At 31.9% G+C, this 753-nt stretch overlaps 1 protein-coding gene across 1 annotated transcript; it reads right to left on the bottom strand.

The window, feature by feature from the left end:
* Positions 1-51: 51 nt before the first annotated feature.
* PCYB_001180 (Pv-fam-d protein) lies at positions 52-741 on the bottom strand (the record flags this gene model as incomplete). Its single annotated transcript, XM_004228268.1, has 2 exons — positions 587-741; positions 52-417 (listed from the first exon to the last, which is right to left on the bottom strand). Coding segments are annotated over exons 1-2 (456 nt in total), but the record flags the coding sequence as incomplete, so codon positions are not given.
* Between the last annotated feature and the right edge of the window lie 12 nt (positions 742-753).

The raw sequence follows: 753 nt of genomic DNA on the forward strand, positions 1-753 counted from the left end.
AGGATATCTGTTATCTCTATAATTGGGATTGCGCGGATCTTGAAAATTACCATAATTATTATTAGGAAAGTGTTTATGCGATAATTCCGCATAGCCTCTCTTACCTTGCAATAAATTTTGTAGTTTATCAATAGTATTATTAAACCTTAAATCATTTGTTTGGCCGTGTTGTCTTTTACTTTTTAGCACTTTTTTAATTTGCTTTCGAATACGTCTATCTTTCAGCACTGAAGGTAAGTGGTGTGAAAATTCACCTTCTCTGTGACCTCCTGGGGCTACCATATATCTTTCTCTGTGTTCCGGATAGCCCTGTTGAAATTCCATAATGGCGTCTCCCACTAGTAATCTACTAGCCCTTACCCCCGAAGAGTCATTTTGTTTGCCTTCTGTGTTCCATGGTTTCCCGCAGGAAGGTGACTATAAATGTTAAGACAATGTTTGGTTTTGTTTTAAAAAAATGTATTTATTTCTAAATTAAAATAACCACATTAAATTGAAAATAACATAGGATGTACGAAAGGAAAAATAAAAAAAAAAAAGAAAAGAAATAACATAAATTTAACACATGTAACTATTTATGCCCTACCTCCTCGAAACGCTGCCATATCCATATTAAAATGGAATATGTAAAAACCTTACTAAAAAGATAAAAGTATTTATTTGTCCTTTCTCTCATACGGTATTTTTCTATGATTACTAAAATGTGGGAATGGTTAGTATTTCTTTGTATAAGATACTCTTCTATATAATATT

Source organism: Plasmodium cynomolgi, assembly GCF_000321355.1.
Source record: "Plasmodium cynomolgi strain B DNA, scaffold: 0005, whole genome shotgun sequence".
Taxonomy (NCBI): domain Eukaryota; phylum Apicomplexa; class Aconoidasida; order Haemosporida; family Plasmodiidae; genus Plasmodium; species Plasmodium cynomolgi.